This window comes from Pongo abelii, chromosome 8 (genome assembly GCF_028885655.2).
Source record: "Pongo abelii isolate AG06213 chromosome 8, NHGRI_mPonAbe1-v2.0_pri, whole genome shotgun sequence".
In the NCBI taxonomy this organism is placed as follows: Eukaryota; Metazoa; Chordata; class Mammalia; order Primates; family Hominidae; genus Pongo; species Pongo abelii.
In genome coordinates this window covers 1181698-1201974 of record NC_071993.2, presented here as the reverse complement: position 1 = coordinate 1201974, position 20277 = coordinate 1181698, and the positions used below count along the sequence as shown (strand labels likewise).

At 49.8% G+C, this 20277-nt stretch overlaps 1 protein-coding gene across 1 annotated transcript in view; it reads left to right on the top strand.

Moving 5' to 3' along the window:
• ADARB2 (adenosine deaminase RNA specific B2 (inactive)) overlaps window positions 1–19893 on the top strand; it is a 535334-nt gene extending 515441 nt beyond the window's left edge. Inside the window, exons 8-10 of the mRNA XM_024253699.2 lie at window positions 2403–2584; window positions 17873–18051; window positions 19552–19893. Of these exons, the coding sequence (XP_024109467.2) occupies window positions 2403–2584; window positions 17873–18051; window positions 19552–19728 (538 nt within the window). The 3' untranslated portion in view covers window positions 19729–19893. The remainder of the gene's footprint in view (window positions 1–2402; window positions 2585–17872; window positions 18052–19551) is intronic.
• The last annotated feature ends 384 nt before the right edge of the window (window positions 19894–20277 follow it).

The following is a 20277-nucleotide window of genomic DNA, read 5'->3' as shown; positions in this document are numbered from 1 at the left end:
TGTTTTCCGGCATCTCCAAATCTGAGGACGGGCATCTCACGTCCTGAGGAAGGCCACGCTGCTGAATTTCCTCCCAGCTTTTGGTCTGTCCTCTGGTCTCAGATTCAAGGGAACAAGTCAAATCCCTCAACTGCTCCTCAAAAATGTCAGCATTGGCTGGACGTGGTGACTCACGCCTGTGGTCCCAGCACTGTGGGAGGCCAAGGTTGGTGGATGGCTTGAGCCCAGGAGTTCGAGACCAGCCTGGGCATCATAGCAAGACTCTGCCTCTATGAAAAAATACAAAATAATTAGGCTGCGGCGAGCTATGGTTGCACCACTTGCACCACCATACTCCAGCCTGGGTGACAGAGTGAGACTCTGTCTAAAAAAAACACACACACAAAGACCGGGTGCAGTGGCTCGCACTTGTAATCCCAGCACTTAGGGAGGCTGAGGTGGGAGGATCGCTTGAACCCAGGAGTTCAAGACCAACCTGGGCAATATGGCAAAACCATGTCTCTATTTAAAAAAAAAAAACAACAGAAAACACTGCTCATTGTTCCCTGAAGGAAAAGCTCTGTTACAAAAAATCTCCTTTCCCAGGATTTGTTGCCATTCTCTGACTTATCAGTGAACATCAAGGAAAAGATTGACTCTGAAGAGCCACCATCCAAGATCCAGGGAGACACGCTGTGGAATCTGTGGAATGAAGGTCCTCGGTGACAGGTGCTCTGTGACCTCTGACCGTCCAAGATCTAGGCAGACACACTGTGGAATGAAGGTCCTCATGACAGGTGCTGTGTGGCCTCCGACCATCTGAGATCCAGGCAGACACGCTGTGGAATGAAGGTCCTCATGACAGGCGCTGTGTGGCCTCCGACCATCTGAGATCCAGGCAGACACTCTGTGGAATGAAGGTCCTCGGTGACAGGCGCTGTGTGGCCTCCGACCATCCGAGATCCAGGCAGACACTCTGCGGAATGAAGGGCCCTCAGTGACAGGCGCTCTGTGGCCTCCGTCTCATCCTACCCTTCAGAGCACCCGACCTCGCCCCTCTGGTAGAAACTCGCGCATCTAGTGGTCAGCCCTTCTCATGCTTTCTGGGAGAAGCACCGTGACTTGTAGAAATGACCACAATATTTTTTTAAATGAAGTTATGCAAATCTGATAGACTGAAGTAAATGTTTCATAAAACCAATGACTGTTTAAATTGCAGGACTAAATTGTTTGTATATAAATATTACCTTTTATATTCCATTTGAGTTTTATGTAGATGAGCACATTACTTTAATGACCTGCATTTGCAGAGGGAGACAGGGAGAGCGGCTCCCCGAAACCCCCACCAGCCAGATGGCTGCCTTTTCTTGCATGAGATTAAAAGATGTTTCTCATTCACGGAGATGCTTCTGAGGCAAATTAATATCGCTGGCTAAATTGCTTGAGTTTTGGGAATAAAATTTAAAGAGAACTTTTTAAAGCAACTGGTGTCACAGGTTCTCGGAGAAGATTACTCTCCAGGTAGATTCGGTAATTAATGGAAAGAATTCTGTGTTAATTGACTGCTTCAGGAAGGGAAATGTAATGACTCCTTATTAATCATGAAAAGAGACGCTGCATGCGGGGACGGCAGTAATTGCTCTAACAGTGGAGAAATGTTAATTAATGAAAAGAACAATGATGTAAGAAATTAGCTACATAACGCTCACTGCTGAAGGAGGTAGGATTTTAAGCACATTATTTAGAGTGGAAACCATAGAATGTTGCTTCGAAAAACACACACATGGAACCTCTTGCCACCCAAATTTAAGGGGAAAAAATGTCAGTGCTCTTGGCATTTTTGCTTGAGGAAGCAAAAACATTCACCCAGAGCTATATTCATTTCAAACAAAATGGCCTTGTTGTTCATCTCCAATCTGGGCTTCTGAAACCAAAATCATGTCCAGACCAAAACAAGGTCATTAGTTAACGTAATTTCAACACAATAGGTCATTTTGACTGCTAAGGACAAAGGGAGTACAAAGTATTTTTCCCTCAACTAAAATAAACAAATTTCATTTATAATATTTTCCAGCTAATATAAAGAAAAATTCAGATTCACTTTTGGGACAGAGTATCTTTTTCGAAAATCTAATTCTAAGTCCCACAGACAACATAACAGCTTCCACTCTAACGACTCATTTTCAGAAAAGAGAGCAGCATTTGTTAGCACACAGGGGCCTGTGGAGCCCAGTCCCAGGCAACAGTGTCCCCAGAGCCCCCGTGATGGCTGGGTTGAGTCTGGGGCACTCCCGGGGAGCCCCCCCAGGTCCACACGATGGGAAGACTGAGAGGTCCTCAGGACCAGGCCGCAGACGGGCAGAGAGGACTGGGCTCCCTGAGCTCCCGGGTGGGGCTCCGCTGACTGCCGGCTCTTCCCACAGGTGGAACGTCCTGGGGCTGCAGGGCGCGCTCCTGTCCCACTTCGTGGAGCCCGTGTACCTGCAGAGCATCGTGGTGGGCAGCCTGCACCACACGGGCCACCTCGCACGCGTCATGAGCCACCGCATGGAGGGTGTCGGCCAGCTGCCCGCCTCCTACCGGCACAACCGGCCTCTCCTCAGCGGTAAGAACCCCCGTCCCGGGGGCCCTCCACCTCCTTCCCACCACCAGGCCAGACGCAGGTGTGCCCGGCGGTGCCATCCCTCGCAGACTGCACCCATGTTGGCTAGTGGCAATTTAGGATTTAATGGGCAAAGTCCTACAATTTTAAAAAGAAAAAATGATGAAAGGTTTCAGCATCTCTCTGCATATAGCAATAGACCAGGTCCTGATGTGAATTCGCGAATGTGTGATGGTGCTGTTTTCACAGCGGTGTCTGAAGGAGCTCTGAAAACAGAATCGCTGGTGCTGGGCTCACCCAAGAGGCCCCACCTGCCCACCTGGCCACCCACAGGAGGCGATGCTGAGGAAAAGCCAGGTGGCCGGGGGGGGGGGGGGGGGCACCAAGGTCACGTGGCCAGAGCGAGTCTTTGGGACCCAGGGCCCCGGTCCCTCCACACCCTTCAGAGGCTGCAAGGTGACTCCGCGAGTACTGGGCCAGCTCCACACCAGGATTCCCCACAGCCCAGATGTCCTCAGAGACCCGAGCCTCCCCAAGCCTCCACTTCCCCACGTTACCTGGGGCCTGCCCGGGCTGCCTGGCACACAGTCAGTTGCAAGGATGAAGAGTCCCTTGGCAGCTATGAGGTGCCCTAGAAAGACCAGGAAGTGGTCTCGGGAGGGTTTTGTGAAAGACACACTGACAGGAGGCGACTCCTGGCCTTTCACAGGAACAACGGGAAGCGGGGGGTGGGTTTCCTAATCACTGCCAGCCTCATGCTGGGGCCTGCAGAACACCAGGTCTTTGAGTCAGCCTCCCTTGCTGGAGTGGGAGAGCTCTCTGAAGGGCCTGCCTGTGGCAGAATCAGGCAGATATGTGGGGGAAACGGAGAAAACCTCTGCCCCAGCAAGGAGAGGATTTTCACCTGTTTGGCGAGTGGCCCCTGCGCTCTTTTTCTGCGTGTTTTCCTTAGGCCATCCCCGTTCTGTGTCCAGCACCTACTGAAGGGCTTATTTAAGCTTGCGCAGCACAAGGAAATACAGAGTACAAATGCAACCGCGTCCTCCCCAAGCCACCATCAACGGAGCAGGTTTTGCCCTCCCTGGGCACTGGCATGTTACCCTCAGCAGCCAGTCTCCCAGTGCTGATTTTCAATCGTGTCCATCTGGGAACATGTCAACATAAATAAAAACAGGAATTTCTAATCCTAAGTGTGAACACAGTGAATTTTAGAAAACACAATTAGAGAAATTCAGATCCACCTGACATCACTGAGTAGCACAGATAATAGCCAAGCCCGAGAGACACCTGTCTGCTTCCGATCCCAGGTGGCACCTGCCTACTCCTGATCCCAGGTGGCACCTGCCACACCACAGCCAGTGCAGCCTGACTAAATATTTCAGCCTCCATTTACATGCTTATTAGGAATCTGGTTTTCATTATTTTGGAGACGCAAATGAGCCTAAATCTTGGTACCTTGCCTGCATGCAACGCCTAAGCTGTCCCTGCATTGTTCTTGATGGACATTTAAAAACTAATCATGCAAATTTTGAAAAGAAATCATCAGAATTTCTTGCACCAAAAGAAAGAGATCTTGCACAGGGATAATAATACCCTCAAATAAGCAAATGAAGTTTGCTTGAAGCTTCCCTCAAGGTCAGTTTTCAGAATTGCCTTAGAAGATGAAGATTATGTATTAGCAGAACGAGGCCCAGCTATTTAGATATGGCTAAATCAGCTCTGAGTTAAAAAGAAGCAACCAAGCTGAAAAAGATACCCTTACGCACACAGTCATGGGATGCATAGTAATGTTCTTGAAGGATATACTTGAAAAATTCTGCACTTTCCAGTCTAAACCTGTGGCAAAACTTCAGGACCAGAAGCCCATTTCGAGGCTGTCTCAAACCCTGAATCCTTCAGCAAAAGTTGCATTATTTCCTGAGTACAGATAGCCTAAAGGAGTTTGCCCTTGGTCCTTCTCAGTGAATTCAGTAAGATGAACAAAATGATGGGGATAGTAATTAATAAAAATCTATGCTTTGAATAATCATCCTTTTAGGAAAAAGTGAGATGAAATAGCCACTTTGACAGGCTGTTCCACCACACTGAGGATATATGCTTCTCTGAGCTTTCAACATCAAGGCTAAATTTTTATTTCTCTTCATCAAGGAAAAAAAAAAAAAAAAGGGAAAAAAATCTGGGTAGGATAAATTCGCTGTTTGTGTTAATGGCATATTAAACAGATATGTTGTCAATGATTAATTTCTTAGTCCACACTGAAGATAAAACTGTGATTATTTTTACAGCCCACCTCAAGGTCTTGGCAATGAACATGAAATCTGAGAGATGGACCCAGAGAATTGATTGTTTGAACCATGACTTGTTTAAGACTCTTGGTTTATGTTTGTGTGATGAACATTGCAGTGCTGGTGATAAAATAGAGGAGAACACGGGCTGTCTTCCTTCACAGCACACACTTTCCTGGAGTGTGAAAAGGGCCAGCTGGGGCATCCGAAGCCCTTTCAGGCATCCGTGTTTCACAGCAACACCATTTGTCAGAAAGAAGTTACATATGAACTGAAATGTGAAGTTAGATACGTACTGAAATGTGTACCAAAACTAATAGCTTATGAATTTTCCCAATGCCACCTATTTTTGGCATTCAAAGTCTCTCTCTGTTGCCATTTATGTCCATATTTTTTTATGAGTCCAGATTTTCAAAATGTTGTCACACTAAGTTGAGGAAACTTCTATGGAGTATCAGGCCTCTTTAATTCAGGAGAAATTTCTGAAATTAATGATAATTAAGAGTATTTTGCAAAATAACATAGTGAAGCAGTAGCAAATATTTTATCCAGATGGTAAGTGATTTGCAATATTACTTTTACATTAAAACAGAGGTCTATTTTGGAGTAACCTACAAAATTTTTACAAATGTTTAGTAATAAACACATAAGCATTACAAAAATATTTTAGCAGCCTGCTGTTTCTTACAGTCACTAGAGCTAGGAATTTATCCTGTGCCCTTGCAGGAATTTTTGGTGGAAAAAATTATAAATCTTGCTAGAATAATCTAAAAAGCAGTCTTAGCTAAGCGTGATGGCTCATGCCTGTAATCCGAGCACTTTGGAAGGCTGAGGTGGGAGGATCACTTGAGGCCAGGAGTTTGAGACCAGCCTGGCCAACATAGCCAGACCCCATGTCTACAAAAAAAAAAAAAAAAAAAAAAAAAGAAAAGAAATCCTAATATCTCTTTTCATGAAAACTAAAAAAGTTAAATTCAACAAAGAACTATTTAATAAGACATTTTTATAGATTAGCACAGAACTTTCTAGGCAAATTAGATGGCACATAGCTTATGATACATTTAAAATTATTGAAAAACCTTGTTTTCATTTTCTGGAGAATCCTTTTAAAAATATTTTGTATAATAATTAATTTTCATTTAATTTCCACCATGATGTTAAGGAATTGTTTCCCAGTAGAATTTAAGCAACGAACTTAATTACATTGCTCCTGAGAATTGTATCATTAACTCCAGGAAAATACTTCCATTGTCAATACATTAAATGTATCCAACATCAAGAAATTGATCAGCATAATTCAGGCATTTGCTTAATCATTCAGCAAATGTGTATTGATGATTTACAAAGTGCCAGGCACAATCCTACACTAAGAATAGAGCACTGAACAAAACAGTCAAAAATCCATACCTCAGGGTGATTGCATTCCAGTAGGGGAGACGGACAAACAAAATATAAGTGCTTTGTCAAAAAAAAAAAAACAAGACAAAAGAAGGATTAAAAAGTGACCCTCAGCCCTAATAAAAGGGTCAGGAGCACTCTCGGTGTGGCAGTGACACTGCGCAGAGTCCTAGAGGAATGACGGAATGGAGCTGGGAGAAGGGCTCCCACAGGGTTTTGGGAAACCGGCAGGGTTGGGCTGAGAGTGTGAGGTAAGCGGGCGGGAGAGAGAGGCGCTCTGGAAAGGCTGCAGCAGGCTTCCTCTCCCTTCTCACCAAGGGAAGATTCGAGCTGGTTTCAGGCTGCTGTTTGGTTCCCAGACCTGAAACAATCACATGGGCCTCGATTCGGTGGGGTTACGAAGGTGGTCGCAAGGCTAACGGGAAAAGCGCAGACTAGGACGGTGCCATAAAAGCCAACTGGCTCCCGCCATCATCTTAGGATGCCAGACTCTCCCCCCTGTGCTTTGCTGGCTCAGGGGCTAGAAAGCCTCGCCCTGCTGCAGTAAGCCGTACCTCCTTCAGAAGCCTCACGCTAAGAGCACCATCCCTCTTCTTCTGAACCAGGATCAGCCTCTCCAAGGATTCAGAAGCCTGGGGCTGATAGCACCATCCCTCTTCTTCTGAACCAGGATCAGCCTCTCCAAGGATTCAGAAGCCTGGGGCTGATAGCACCATCCCTCTTCTTCTGAACCAGGATCAGCCTCTCCAAGGATTCAGAAGCCTCAGGCTGATAGCACCATCCCGCTTCTTCTGAACTGGGATCAGCCTCTCCATGGACATCCCTCACTGCTCACAGCCGCACCCCTGGAGTCAAAACTCTGAGGTTTCTCTGGCATGAAAACCTTTCAACGTCATCTCTGCCTAGATGTGCTCTCCTACCCAGGCACGCGAAACTCTGCCATTCTGAGAGAGAAATGTTTGCCAGTCATAAAACTTAACAAGGGACTAAAGACCCTTACCTTAAAAAAAAAAAAAAAAAAAAACTGTGTACAGCATTGACAGATATTGAATGATGGTTCCCTGAAGGTTCTGTAAAGCTGGAGAATCCCACTCCCCATGGGACTGCACCGCAAACCCTGAGGACGGCGGGAGATGTTGGCAGGGGCACCTGCAATTCTCCTTGGAGGCACCAAAGAGTGAACAGGAGAGGGAAGAGTTGCCAGGCCAGGACCTGGGGAAGGACAGGGATGGGAGGGGAGATCTTCCCGTAAGAGTCCCTGAGAAGCTGAAGGGCTGAGAGGTGCTTCAGCACCCACGGGAGACTAAGGGGGTGGGTGGGCCTGCCTCCCAGGGCCAAGGTGGGCTCAAGGCAAACAGCCCCTTACAGTGTTTACAGCTTGAAATGGTCTCCACTCCTGATTTAAATTAAAATGGTCCTCTTACTCGTTAGATCAAAATAGCTCTAAAGAAAAATTATAAATAGAATATTGCCACACACAAAAAATAAGCAGACACAGGAGATAAAACCCAAATCCAGAAGAAACAACAGGCAGCAAGACAGACGCTCCAGTTGGAGTTTCAGACACAGACCCTAATATGACCATGCTCAGGAGAAAGGACATTTCCTAAAGCAAGATGGAACACTTAGAGGGAGAGATGAAAGCTCAGAAAAAAACAGAACCAAATAGGAATTTCAGAAATACAGAAAATAAAATAATTTGTTTAACAGAGGATGGTTTAATACCAAATAAACACAGCACAAGAGAGAATAAATGGGAGCACAGTTCTGAAGAAAACATCCAGAATGCAGCACAGAAGGCAGAAACGATGTATGGAGGATGGATGAATAGATAGATGATTGATTGATAGACAGATAAATGGATAGATAGATAATAGATAATAGATAGATGATAGATAATAGATGATAGACAGATGATAGATGATAGATAGATAGAGATTGATAGATATTTATTTTAAGGAATCGGCTCATGCAATCGTGTAGGCTGGCAAGTCTAAAATGCACAGGGCAGGCCGCCAAGCTGGGAGTTTCAGCAGGAGTGGAAGTGGCAAGGGCAGGCCGGCAAGCTGGAAGTTTCAGCAGGAGCGGAAGTGGCAAGGGCAGGCCGGCAAGCTGGAAGTTTCAGCAGCAGCGGAAGTGGCAAGGGCAGGCCGGCAAGCTGGAAGTTTCAGCAGGAGTGGAAGTGGCAAGGGCAGGCCGGCAAGCTGGGAGTTTCAGCAGTAGCGGAAGTGGCACGTCTAGAGTCCACAGGCCGTGTGGAGGCAGAATTTATTTCTCTTCACAGAACCTGCGTCTTTGCTCTTCAGGCCTTCGGCAGATTGGACGAGGCACAGCCATGTTGCAGAGCATAACCTGCTCTATTCAAAGTCTAATGAGTTAAATGTTAATCGCATTGAATGTGCCTTCCCAGCAATACCTGGGACTGCTGGTTAATCTCGCAGTTAATCTAGTTGGGTGCTATAGCCTAGCCAAGGGGACATATAAAATGAACCATCACACACAGAAAGTACAAGAGAGAGCAAAGAGAGCAGGAAAGTCTGAATGCATGTAATAAGAGTTCCAGAAAAAGAAAGAAAAAGTAATGGAACAGGAGAGATATTTAAAGAGATCATAACTAAGAATTTTCCAAGACAACAAAAAGCATCCAAATGCAGATCTGAAAAGCACATTATACTCCAAGAATAATTTTTTTTAATTCTCATCTCAGTGGTTAAATTGCTGAAAAACAGAGACCAAAAAAATCTTAAAAGCAGTCAGGAAATGAAAGACAAACTCACTTCAAAGGAGCTAAATCAGACTGGTAACTGATTCTCAGAAGACAAAAAAACAATGAAATGGCATCTTTAAAATGCCAATAGAAAAACAATCTCAACTTACGATCTGATATCAAGAAAAAGTATCCTTCAAAAACGAAGGTGAGACAGCGTTTGCAGACAAACACTGACAGAGTCTAACTCTGGTGGACTCACTCTCCAGGAAACACTCAATGTGTTATTTGGGCTTAAGAAAAACAGTCTCAAATGAGTAATGCGGACTGAAGAGCAATGAAAACCAGCCACACTTTTATCCAGTTTGAAACCTGGCATATTACTACATTTTGAGTACTAAGGCACAAAAATACATAATTTGGAACAGCAAAAGACCCCATTCCCCCAAAGTCCCTTTGTCCCATATCTTTTGAAATAATGACAATCCTTACAGAAGCCAAAAGTCATGTCATTATCAGGCTGAAAAATGAAAAATGCAGATTCTTTCCTCTGCCATGGAAATTTCACATCTTCTGAAGCCTCCTATGAGCCTCTGCACTTTAAACTCGGAGGAACCTGAGCAGTCGTCCATCCTCGCGACTCCTCGGCGGTCTCTTAGGAATAAAGTTCCTAGAGATCAGTGGAGGCACAAACCCTCCTGAGAGGACACCGCCCAGGCCTTGGCATCCCCGGACATCACTGCCGTCCCAACAGAACTCGCACCCGGGACATTCACAGACAGTGCAGCCAGCATGGCCCATTCCACGCCCTGCAGACGCCTGCCTTCCACCCTCAACACCTCCACCTCAAACCAGTCACATGAGGGAAGGCGAGGAAAAGCCACCATGGCCTCTGTGTTTTCAACATTCATATTCCCTTCCGGCTTGCAGGAACCCACAGAATTTTTTTTCTTTTGAGATGGAGTCTCGCTCTGTCGCCCAGGCTGGAGTGCAGTGGCGCGATCTCGGCTCACTGCAACCTCTGCCTCCCGGGTTCATGCCATTCTCCTGCCTCAGCCTCCCAAGTAGCTGGGACTACAGGCACCCGCCACCACGCCAGCTAATTTTTTTTTGTATTTTTAATAGAGACGGGGTTTCACCGTGTTAGCCAGGATGGTCATGGCTCATGACCCACCCGCCTTGGCCTCCCAAAGTGCTGGATTACAGGCGTGAGCCACCACGCCAGGCCGAACCCACAGAAGTTTTTAGGACTGTCTCACAGCAGAAAGAACCAGCTGTCCATCCTCAGTTAACCCCACCACCTCCAGCCTCCATAGTACATTTTATGTTTCTTATGGAATGCGCTGTATCAAAGCAAGACAGCAGCTATAAAATTACTGGCAATTATAAAGACATTCATATCAATGATAATGAATAAAACGGCATTAATACAGCCTTAGAAGTTAGTTACCCAAAATCCATAAGTCCACATTAAATTTACCAGCCCTATTTCCATTAAGGGTGTGTGGGTGTGCGTGAGAGAGAGAAAGACCCCACAGCGTGTCTGGCCATATAGAAAACTCAGGAGATCTCTCTGATTCCTTTAGCTCTATGAATCTGTGCAGGCCCAGATGGCATGCTATTTCATTCACTCTGCAAAATTCAATGCAGTGCTACCCAGTGACACAGACTTGCCTCACTGCATGTAAAAATTATACTCCTGAAATGTCTTGTGTAAATTTAATTTTGGGAAAGTGAGTTACATTGTAAATATAGTAGGCTCACTATCTGAAGAAAGGCTGTAATGTCTCACTTACATAATGCCTTTTTAAAAAGGTAAATAAGGATTTTCTTCAAGTCAGGCATCTTTTTATAGCTCCACGAGCCACAGTAAAACTCACTTTCACAGATGAATTGTGGATTCACCCCCACTGGTCCTAGTAATGATGACGTAACAGTAGTGGTTGTGGTGGTAGCTGAAGCGGTGCTGGTAGGAGTGGTTAATTAACTTGTTGGAGGCCACACTGCCAGTATGTCACAGAAGTGAGTCCAGCTTTGCTCTGCTGCCAGAGCCCACTCTTAACACGATTGTGTGCGTTTAGCAAAAAGGTCACACAATCTCATCATGCCGATCTCTGTATACCAGACAGCCTGGCAGAATATTAATGTCAAAGGCTCCAGGAGACCAGCTTATTCCTATACAGATTTACTCTGAAATAAGACAGCTCCCTAAAAAATGTTATCAAAGATGAATGGCCCATATGCTGCATGGTATATTTACAAATTAATAAATGCCAACACATCCCTGAGTTACGTACCAGGTCTAACAAGCGTCTGTGAGCGTGGTTCCATTACAGACGGCTCAGGGAGAAGCTGCTCAGGTAGCAAGGGCGTTATTCCCAAGGCCGCTTGGGAGCAATTACTAAAAAAATGTGCGGCCCGACCCTGCTCACCACCAGGCTACACAGTGTTTCAGGGACACCTTTTTTCCTCACCCTTCCTTGGGCTTCCTACATAGATTTTCAAATCCAAGGTCCTACCCGACGGAGGCCACCCTCACTCAGCAGGTGCACGTGCCGGGCGCCCCGTGCATCCCCAGGTCGCTCTGCACACCCAGCCAGTGGCACAGAACTGCTCTCTGGGCAACCCCGGCCCCCCACCCTCCTGGACCGTGAGCCCTGCTGGTCCTCATCACACACAGAAGGTCCAGAGGGAAAGAAACAGATGCGGGGAGAAGTAGCCCATGAGCTGCCACCTGCAAACCCCTTTTCTATGCAGTGTGGGGCCCAGAGCGTGCAAACCCCCATTCTGCAAAGTGTGGGGCCCAGAGCGTGCAAGCCCCTGTTCTGTGGAGTGTGGGGCCCAGAGCGTGGGGCTACCCCTCCTCCGGGAAAAGCGCTGCTCACTCTGTACTTAGACCAGTCCCAAAGTTCACTCCCAGTGGGCTGGATAACGGCCCCCACCAATGCCAAGTCCTAATCCCTGACCTGTAAATTACCTTGTCTGAAAAAAGGGGTCTTTGCAGATGTGAGTAAACTAAGGATCATGAGATGGAAGATGATCTGAATTATCTCAGTGGGTCCTGCCTGCAGCCACCTCTGTCCTTAGAAGAGGGAGGCAGGGGAGATATGGCACATGCAGAGAAGCCGGTGAAGATGCAGGCAGAGACAGGAATGAAGCCACCACAAGCCAGGGAGCCTGGGATTGAGCAGAGGCTGGGAGAGTCAAGGAGGGGTCTCTCCAGAGCCTCTGGAGGAGGTACAGCCCTGCCCGCACCTTCAGACTTCCAGCCTCCAGAGCTACGAGAGGACAGATTTCTGCTCTTTTACACCACCACATGTGCAGCAGTGTGTTCCAGCAATCACCTAAAACAAATACAGCCTACAAAAGTACAATTTTCTGTGCATGTGGAAACCACATTAGAATACACAGTACTGTTCCTGTGTTGCCATTCACCGAAGGCAGGAGGTGCCCAGCATTGTTCCTGTGTTGCCATTCACCGAAGGCAGGAGGTGCCCAGCATTGTTCCTGTGTTGCCGTTCACCGAAGGCAGGAGGTGCCCAGCATTGTTCCTGTGTTGCCATTCACCGAAGGCAGGAGGTGCCCAGCATTGTTCCTGTGTTGCCGTTCACCGAAGGCAGGAGGTGCCCAGCATTGTTCCTGTGTTGCCATTCACTGAAGGCAGGAGGTGCCTAGTACTGTTCCTGTGTTGCCATTCACCGAAGGCAGGAGGTGCATCACAGAAGTGTTCCATAAGGTTAATTTGGATTTGTTGTAGCTTCTGGATGCCAGAGGTTCACAGGAATTTTGGCCTCACAGGGCGGCCTGCAGAGTGAGAAGCGCGGGACCCCTGTGCAAGCACGTGTACGTGTTTGTCCACAGCACTGGGGTATCTGCGTGCAATTTCTTGGGAGGACGTGTTTCTCCTCGGAGCTCAGCTGCTGATGCTCATGTTTTCTGAGTGCAGATGACACAGGCTCCGTCCCTCAATTGCCACAGGTCTGTTGGCACCTTTCACTGCTGGAGATTCCCTGAATCCCCTCCAGGAGACATTTCATGCTGTGAACTGGGGAAGGGAGGTAGCGCCACGTGTTCTGGGGAAAGGAGGTAGCGCCACGTGTTCTGGGGAAAGGAGGTAGTGCCACGTGTTCTGGGGAAAGGAGGTAGCACCACATGTTCTGGGGAAAGGAGGTAGCGCCACGTGTTCTGGGGAAAGGAGGTAGTGCCATGTGTTCTGGGGAAAGGAGGTAGCACCATGTGTTTTGGGTGGACTGGGTCACTAGGTATGTGCTGCTGTGTTATCTTGAGGAACAGGGTGGGACAGGCCTGAGTAGGTGCCCCCGCAGCTGCAGACGTCCTCTGTCCTTGGGACTCGAGTTCCATCTTCAATCAGCTGATGCCCACTTCAGGAGGAATGAGCCAGGAGTTAATGCATTTTCACATTTCCAGCCACAGGAGTTAAACACAAGCCAGGCTTTCATTTCTAGGCCTGAGCACATGTGTCTTCACCTTGTCTGGCTCTATCCACAACTACCACTAGCAATGCAATCCAGCTGAGTTAAAGTTTAGCCCTAACACCCTTCAACCCTTTCGAAACCCACTTCTCCACGGCCAGGAAGGTGCTCGACAGGAACGCCGTGAGCGAGCAACTGGACCAGCTCCCAGAAGACTCTGCATGTCTTCATAAAGCACCTGGGAAATTGGTGGAAAATTATAAAATCAGTGCACCATGAGTGAGATCATTCATGTATGAGCAGAAGGCTCCTGAGAAACCAAGTGGCTCCCCCAGGGTAAAATAAATAAAACAAAGAAAGGAAGAGCCTGGAGTGACCTGATGTCCCAATGCTGTAGTGTCCTCAGGAGACATCCCAGGATGGGGAGTTACCTCCGTGAGGGTGATTTGGGCCGCGGGGAAATGGAAAGAGAGTGAAAGCGCACATGAGGCCATGGTCCTTCCATGTCGGTGAGGAGGAGATGGCCTTCCTGGAGCCTGGGCACCTGCTGCGGGAGGGCTGGGCCCCAGCGTGGGAAGAGGGCCTGGCTGCTGGCCGCACTGGAGAAGGAAACTTCTGGTTCCTCAGAGCAAGCAGCCCGCTCCTGACTGCACTTCCTCTCACCATGAGGGATCTGTCCCACAGAAAGAGTCATTAAATGCAAACCTAACAGTGAGACTGACACGAGCATCCGTGAGCATCTGTCTCTCTGCACATTAGACTCCAGGGATCTGGGCCATGGTTCCCGCTCCGTGTCTCTCTGCACATTAGACTTGAGGGATCTGGGCTATGGTTCCCACTCCATGGGCGTGATCAGCTGCAGATGTTAGTTACAGCGATGTCAGAAACTACTGTCCGTATGAGTATTCAGGAAACATCCCAACACTCTCTCTCTATGAAAGGTTTATTTTAAAAAAAAAAGACAAGAAGGTAGAAGGAAAAAAAGGACTGCTATTCTTCCAGGCTGCCTTGGGAAGTTTTTCTCTCGCCAGCAGAACACAGAGGGGAGCAGACCCTTCCCTAGAAGCTCAAAGCGTAAGCACATGGTCCTGTCCCCTGCAGAGGACAAATAAAGGGAACAGAATGTGTTTTCCGTGAAAGGAACAAGGAACTGAACTTTGCTTGTTGGTCGGTTCTTCCATTCCCTGGACACAATTAGGTGATTGTAACTAAGTTGGAAACGTTCCCTGTGATCTAACTAGAAACATGTTTGATCTGTGTGACTTGGAGAGCATGAAACAAACTGCAGCCGGCCTTCAAATCCTCCTTCAGATGAAAACAGCAGCATTCACAGCCTGGGTGCTCCAAAAGTGCTCTCATTTGCCTGGTTTGATCTTCACATCACCTCGTGAAGCAGAGAAGTCACCTGTCACAGAGTGGTAAGTGGAGGATGACCTCGGGCCACAGAGCTCAAACCGCCTGGAACTCCAGCCACCTGGTTCCTGCTCAGTGGGAGAGACCCCTGGGGTGCGTTTTGCACCTCCGGGGTCATGGACAGACTCGGATATTGAAGATTGCTCCTGGGTTTTCACCACTTTCTATGTTAAATAGTAGCCTGTGGGGCTGTTGTAGTTAGAATTGAATGATTTGCAGTGTGATTCACATCATCACAGGTGAGCTGAGGTGTTTACAGCAGACGCTGTCCTCCCTGTGCACACATGGACACATGGGACCACACCCCGGTGAGGAGAAACCCCCGGGCAAGGTTGGACCCTGCAGCCTACCCGCCAGTGCCTCCCTCGCTGCCCCGCCAGCTCCTTCCTTCTGTCCCCCATGTGTGAAGCAGTGCACGTGCTGGGTTCACACCCACGTCCTCACAGCTGCCTTCCCGGTGGTGTTTGGGCCTCGTCATGCCTGGCAGCCAGGAGCGTTGGGAGGAAGCCCTATCAGACAGCAGCTGGCCAAGGGCCAGCAGCAACTTGCCCACATCATCCTCCACAAAGAGAAGGGGGAGAGGCACAGGCCAGAGCCAGGGCATCCTGACAAGGAACCAGGAGGTCCTGTGTAGACCTCAGGCTCCCAAGGCTTTCCTCTGAGTTCAGACTTTGCAGCTTCGCACCTCAGTGGTTGGCCCGGATGGTCATGGAGACCAGAAGGACGGGAGCGGGAGGAGGAGGGGAGGCTGCCCAGTGCGCACAGATCAGGGTGGTGACTGCCTCTCCCGGTGCCCGGTCATCCCTGGCCTTGGTGGCTGGCTCCTCCTGCCCAGGCGGCCCCTGCCTAGTAGGACAGCCACAGCGGCCAATGGGCCAGATTGTCCCTCCCGGCTCTCGGGGTGGCAGCTGCCACCATGAATCACTTGAAGGAGAAAGGAAGAGCTGACATGAACGGGATTCGCTTGGGTGTCCCACATCGCCTGTCCGTGGCCAGCAGAAGCTCGCCAGGTGACTTTCGAATTAGGTGGCAAATGGGCCACGTGCTCGGTCTGTCCACAGAGCTCAGGTTCGTGGATGAAGCTGGGAGCAGCAGAGGATCTGGGGTCTGTGGCTGTGCAACTCTGTAGTGAGTGGGTCTTCCCCAAATTTAAATGAAGCCTGCTTGCAGGAAGGTGTTGTGAGCTGTGCTACCACGTGATGTGGGGACAGCTTCCTCCCAGCAGTCTGCTACGGCCAGAACCCACTCACACCAGCTCAGCCCACCAGGTCTTTGCTCTCAGACCAAGGCTGACACCTGGGCCTCTCCACCAATAGCCAGTGGCTTCCCAGGGACCTGAGCAGGCACTTGGGTGGCCTGTATGCAATGCCCTGGCCAAGACACAAAGTTCTTCTCTGCAGGCGCCGCTATCTCACGTGATGCATGACAGGCCCCCGAGAACTCAGGGGCCCCGCTCCCCTCCGAGCACCACAGGACAGCAGCCCAGGAAGGCAGGAAGGGCTGGAGAGGCAGAGCTGACCTGTGAGGAGGCATGAATGAGGGGGAGACACCCGGCCAGCAGGGCTTGGGGAACGCGTCGGGGACAAGCCCTGCAGGTGCCGCGGGAGGTGGGAGATTCAGGAGGCACCAATGGGAAAAGGGATCTTGGGTTATATAGACCAAGCATCTCAACGCCACTGCTGTGAGCGGGAGCCTGGACTCCCTGCCGACTCACTTTTGTGTGGACCATGCGTCTTCCTATGAGACTCTGAGCAGAGACAGGGCCAAACAGCACGTGACTCCCCCCACCGCCCATGGACGTCTGAGGGCCATGTCGACTATGCTGGGTCCATGAGGAAGCCCTGGGCATGGGAAGCATCGGGCTTTGTCCCCGGGGTGCTGCCTCTGGCCTCCCACAGCCTGTATTCCTCTGATGCCTTCCCCACCCCGAGGGTCACATTGTCAAATGCAGCCTTCAGAAGGGACTGAAAGAGACAATGAAGTGGGGGGGCTCAGCTGCACCCGAATCTCCTGTGTTGGAATCCTCAGGCTGTCACAGGGCAGGGTCTCGGCAGGTGCCCCCTGGCATTTCCAAACATCTCGTGGCAGCATGTCCAGAAGCCCTAATCAGCACAGGAGCACCTCAAGGAGTTAGGGCTGGGGCCACAGTTGGAAGCCAGAAAGTGCACCACCCCCAGCTGCAAAGCAGATGCCACCCCAGAGTGGAGACCTCCTCATCCACCTTCTGCAGTGTGAGCCGGGCTACAAGGACTGTGTGGTCCAGGTTAGAAGTCCAAGCACACAAGAGGCAACACTTTCGAAATGAGGGCTTCCCTGAAGATGCCGGCTATCTCTGGACAGGACCAGCATTGTGGGCGTGCAGCCCTGCAGCTCACACAGGCACCCGAGCTTAGACAAACCCGCACTTGGTTTAATGCCCCCACTGTCATCTCAAAATTCTTCGTAACTTTCGAACAAAAGGCCCCATATTTCCGCTTTGCACTGAGTCTCACACACTCTGTAGCCAGTGCGGTTCTGGGATCACATTGCAGATCAACTGATCCTACACTCATTTCTGCCTGGTTTTTATTGTTTTGTTTCGTTTTGTTTTGTTTTTCTCATCAGCTAAACTGTAAACCCAAGGGGGCCAGGGAGCTGCGTGTTGCTTACTAGTCCCGGTGTTTTGCCTCCAGCAGAGCGGGGCCTGCAGAGGTGCCCGATAAACACACTCTCAGATCACTTCCAACGTGGCTCTGTCCATTCATTCACTCAACAAATATTTATAGAAGGGGGGGGGAATCTGGACGGAGCTTTATTATCGCCAGACTATTAAAATCTTTTCAATTAGAAGGTTGATGCAGGTGCAGCAACGCCGTGGACCCGAGGCAGCCACCACGGTCCTGCCCAATTTGCAGCCTCCACCCTGCGGGTGACATGTGAACTGGCCACTCCTGAGGATGAAAACGGAGGACCATTCCTGCTCACACACAGGCTCCGTTTCCCCGCAGCTGCCCTTGGGGGAGCCCCGTGTGAGGCCAGGAATATTAACGCCCGCCTTTCCCCATCTCCCCGACAGGCGTGAGTGACGCCGAAGCGCGCCAGCCGGGGAAGTCACCCCCCTTCAGCGTGAACTGGGTCGTGGGCAGCGCAGACCTGGAGATCATCAATGCCACCACTGGGCGGAGGAGCAGCGGGGGCCCGTCCCGGCTCTGCAAGCACATGCTGTCTGCACGGTGGGCACAGCTGTATGGCAGGGTAGGTCGCACCCATCCTTGGAGGGAAACTGGGCCCAGCCAGACCCTGGCTCCAGCCCTGAGCAAGCTCTCGGGAGAGGCCAACACTTGGTCTGCCGGGAGGGAGATGCAGGACACAAAACCCAGCGCCCGTCACGTGTCCTTTTCCCAGCTGCCCAGGCCAGCAGCGTTTCCCCCGTAGGCTTGAGACCCTGCTACCCCAGGCACCGCCCCCAGACCAGCCTGGAGCTGCAGAAGCAGGAAAGGAGCTCATTGCTGAACCCCTGATGTAGCCGGCACGGCACCATCTGCTTCATTTGGGGTGTCCCAGGAGCAGCTCTTGGGGACTTTTGAAGTCGATACTATTCCCAGTTTAGACATCAGGAAACCAACACTTGGAAAAATTGTGTAATTTCCCCAAAATTTCACAGGTAATGAATCTCAGGATTCGAATTTCTCCCAACCCCAAAGCCCAAGCATTTCCACCACATCCACAATTAGGAGCAAGTTTCTCCTTCACAAGTAGGGATAACAGCGATATTTCTGGATTTTAAATCAAAATCCATATCTGTATGCATTTCCAAAGCATAGACTGTAACCAAAAACAACAAATAACAGAAAAACCAGCCAACACATAAAAAATGCCTCTCTCATTTTTCCATACTTTTTAATCCAAGCAATGACTCCAAGCAGGAAAAATAGTGTTGCTGATTTGTCAACTGTAGAGCAGGGTAGGTATACTAATGCCTAAAATAAACTTAGAGGACACTCAGAATTGCACATATTAGCTCTGAGCTCGGCCGAGATGCCCAGCATCCTGCAGCTCTCAGCCTCTGTCCTGTCCACTCAAGGGCACTGCCCGGGTCTCCCTTCTCCTGGAGACTTGGAAGGTCAGGGAAGCATCGATGCTGTCCTGCTGAGCAAAAGGGCCCTCTCCTCTTGCACGTGCTCGAGGTGACCCCCTGGTGAGTGCCTCCCTGGAAGACCCACTGTGGGATTCAGAGCTCCCCCACAGCCCCATCCTCTTCCCTCCTGGCCTCCCCACCCCATGGTGGGGGGATCAGAGCTGCATTTGATCCCTGTCTTGTGTTGCTGCAAAGCTTTGCCTGGCACACCTCAGAAAGCTAACAGAGGAAACGCCCCAGCTCCATCATCCTCCTGCTCGGCCGACAACATGACTCTCACCAGCCTGCTCCCTGCCCACTGTGACGCTGTTTTAGCTCCCACTGTCCCCCTCTGTCCCCAACCCTGCCTGGAGCCCCTACACAGTGTTCATACTTTTAATAGCAGTCAAGTTTCTCCGCTCATTGATCATTCACACCTCGGATGAAGCGGGTTTCCTTGATGACTAGGTTTCCTGTGGAATTGCCAGAGGACCTGGTCACAGTTGCTCTCTGTAATAGTGGGAGAAAGAAAGGCAAAAGGCCAAGGCCAGGAGCTGATGCCTGGCATGTGAAACTCACCTGGCAGAAGCTCCTTTTCTGCTGGTGTCTGATTGGCTCTTTCTCCTTCTTGTCCGCAGCTGAGCACACGGACACCCAGCCCCGGAGACACGCCCTCCATGTACTGTGAGGCCAAGCTGGGGGCGCACACCTACCAGTCTGTGAAACAGCAGCTGTTCAAGGCCTTTCAGAAGGCTGGCCTGGGCACCTGGGTGAGGAAACCGCCAGAGCAGCAGCAGTTTCTACTGACTCTCTAGGCTGCGGGCTCCTGGCTGCTGGAGCTGAGCGGGACGTCGGAGGGACGGGACCGTGTCTGGGGGGCGACGTGGCGGGTCGGCCAGTTCCCTGCATTCGTTTTACTTTGGAGTTCCAGAAACATGCGAGTGTGCAATGTTTGAACAAGCAACGAGACGAATTCAGAACGTGCCTCTTTCCAGATCGCTGGCCCCAGAACTCTGTCTGCCACACCCAGGGGCACACGCACTGTTGAGTTAGCACTGACTCTTCCTGTGGAGTCTGAGGGAGGGGCTCCATTCAGGCAAAGGGGTTTTAGCTGCAGCCTTGGAAGGAGGCACCAACACGACACCAGGCAGGAGTGAGCCTCAGGCCCCATCCCTGCACCCCACCCCTGCGTGCACCTCTTGGTGATGCTGGGGTCTCATTAGCTTGAGGGGGCACATGAAGATAAGCCACAAGCAAAGAGAAAAGCCATGCCCACCCCAGCCCCAGAGAAACCAATAAGAATCCTCTATTATTTTCAGTATTCATTTAGGTTTTTATACTCCACCTCCTTTCAAAAAAGATTT